The sequence below is a fragment of the Silene latifolia genome, chromosome 6 (genome assembly GCF_048544455.1).
Source record: "Silene latifolia isolate original U9 population chromosome 6, ASM4854445v1, whole genome shotgun sequence".
Lineage (NCBI taxonomy): Eukaryota > Viridiplantae > Streptophyta > Magnoliopsida > Caryophyllales > Caryophyllaceae > Silene > Silene latifolia.
This window is the reverse complement of record NC_133531.1, coordinates 14,360,915-14,363,723: the sequence shown is the minus strand read 5'-3', so window position 1 is coordinate 14,363,723 and position 2,809 is coordinate 14,360,915. Positions and strand designations below refer to the sequence as shown.

Below are 2,809 nucleotides of genomic sequence, written 5' to 3'. Positions count from 1 at the left end.
AAAAGCTCATGCTAGCTATGACTAATTTTGTACACAAACATTTACAATTCGACCACACTCTAAATTCCACTGCACACATCAAAATGTAACCTCTCACCAGTAACAAAACCTTCCGAGTATTACCACTACCGCAAAAATCACCATTTGAACAGCCAGACCTAACCTCAAAGGAAATGTTTTTTAATTATTCGACAAGGTTAAACCAGCAATGCATATTAGCCGCTTCCCCTAGCAGCAATACAGTACAATACAAGACAAGAGCAAATGATATGAAAAATTAAGCAACAATAGCCAATTGATTGATTATACAAACTAGTTCAGCATTGTTATTGAACCGTCAGAGCAAAGAATTAGCAACATAGTATGTTTATACAGTTGAGCAAAGAACTAGTATGTTTGTTTTCTTTCTGCACTATTATACTACTATTGAAATGAAATCAATCAATCATGTGTAGTGTAGTATGTGAGTGGATCTTCAATCCTGATTCAGTGTAGAGAATGGAAGTGACCCTTGATAGGAAGGTCCGGAGCATACACGAAATCAGCCTCGTTCAGGATCACCATATCTCCAAATTCACCCAGCTTGAACCTCAACATTACGTACTTTTCCGGCTCTCCAATCAGACATACTGTACAGTTCTCTGCAATTCCTGATGCACTCTCCAATGATTTCCAGAATGACCATTCCATCTGAATTCTGTATTCCTCCTCTTCTTCCCCTATCACCATTTCAACTGCAATTCAACAACAAACTTTATGTATGTAAATGATGGAGCAAGATTAGAGTATGTATATATGTATGTAGCGTACCAATCTGAGCTCCCATAAAACTGAAATCTTCTGGTAACCTTGTCATCATTGTAGGCAAGTCCTTTGATGGTACGACAGTCTCGTACATGTAAGAGATGTTGGTGAAGTTTTGGTAATCGGCATCAGCTTCTTTCAAGTCAATATTCACAGGACGACCTAAAGCAAAATCTGTCATAATTCACCTCAACTTCACAGTTAGCCACACGTACCACCCATTTTCAATGCTGAATTTTATTACTAAAATCACAAACACTAGACAAGGCAAGGAAGAATTGAATAACACACCTGAAATCGTGTATGTCCATTTTTTTACTAATCTACCTAACTATTACGAAGTACTTCGTAGATGACATGCATTAATCTACGAATGAAATGCCAAAAGAACCTTAACAAACACTTGCCAAATGTCCTTAATGATCGTGTATCCGAATGACCCGTCTGTCAAGGGTACATGAACCCAACAATTTGTCCATATGGTAAGAAAACTTGAAAATTTCCGCCAAACGTACAAGAACTTAAATTGATCAGAAATTTTGATGACGGAAAAAATTATTGTCAATGTGTACATGATTCACTCTTAAGAGCATCAATCTTTGACCAAAACAATTAAATGTAACCCAAGAAATTTATAATCCAACCCTAAAAATGGCGGTTGATCATATCAAAAAAACTCAAATCATACACTGCTCTACCAATGACCAAGAATTAACCGACATACATTATTTACGAGATAATTCCGAAATCATTAAGTAAGAAAAATTCCCATCAAAAACATAAAACGATTAAAAATCGCCAACAAAGAAATAAGAAAATTTCATCAATGCTCATACAACAAGAATCGCAACACCCCTAATAATCGTTAGTTCATCGTACCGAAAACTGGAAGGAACCCAGGAAAACAACAGAGTATCTTCATTTCTTTAAAAGAAAGAAAAGGAGATTTGTAGACATACCCAGAGCAGAGGTACCCCATTGAAATGAAATTCGATTCGAACCGTGTTCAACGAAAATGGCGACGCCCTCTGCCTCCGGGTTAAATTCATCAGCAGCTCTAACAACTTTAGAGAGTCCCTTCAATGGAAGCATCTTTCTCAAGGGTTTTGAGCATTGAAAGTCTTCTAAACCAGCGGACATGAAGCGTAACATCACAAAGACTTCATTACCAGTGTCCATATCGATATTCCAGACCGTCATTTCGAACCCATTTGGACCCACTTGAATCAATGCCTCCATGTCCTTGTTCAATTTCGGGTCGGAAAAGGCCTCAACTGCTATCTTCAAGGTTTTGGCGGGTTTTAGAATGAAGGCAAAGTCATATGCTTTTCGGTTCTGCTCGGATTCATCCATGGTTGGGGCGGTTTGGTGAGTTTCGGAAGTTGAAGGATCTGCCATTGTAGGGATTCTTGAAAATGGGTAGTTTTACAGAGAAAATATGGAGAGTAAAAAAAAGAATATGCAATATTTATGGTTCGAGCAAATTATTATGGTTGGAACAATTTGGGATTGTTTATATATGCAATTGACAAGGAAATTACTGAGTTCGTTAGAGGTTGTTGCCCAGTTTGTTACACGGGTTATGACTTCTTTAATTCCTTCCAATTCCTTCTCCATCTATTTTTTTTATTATTAGTTTTTATGATTTTTTCGGGGGTATGGGTCGAGTCATTTCGGGTCTGACACACATTTCATATCGATCGGGTCGGGTAACTTTTGGGTTTTTGGTCAATTTCAGGGGGCCTATTGTCGGGCTATTTTGGGTTGGGTCAATTTCGGGTATGGGTCATTTTGGGTCGTGTTGCTTACGAGTTAATGGCTAAGATTTTTAGTTAATCTTATTTTGATTAAGAAATACTTATTTTTCAAATTTAACTATTTATTAGGGACTGTTGTAACCAATAAAACTTTATTTTGATATACTCCCTCCAATCCAATCCAAACTATCGACCTACTTTTTAAAGTCAACCTTGTTAAATTTTGACATCGATTATATTTAAACAAA

General features: G+C 37.0%; 1 protein-coding gene across 1 annotated transcript; it reads right to left on the bottom strand.

The window, feature by feature from the left end:
- Positions 1-371: 371 nt before the first annotated feature.
- Positions 372-2,293, bottom strand: LOC141658610 (uncharacterized). The gene is made up of 3 exons (XM_074465530.1): positions 1,764-2,293; positions 811-978; positions 372-734 (listed from the first exon to the last, which is right to left on the bottom strand). The coding sequence occupies exons 1-3, from the start codon at positions 2,200-2,202 to the stop codon at positions 487-489; spliced, it is 855 nt and encodes a 284-aa protein (XP_074321631.1). The 5' UTR covers positions 2,203-2,293; the 3' UTR covers positions 372-486.
- Between the last annotated feature and the right edge of the window lie 516 nt (positions 2,294-2,809).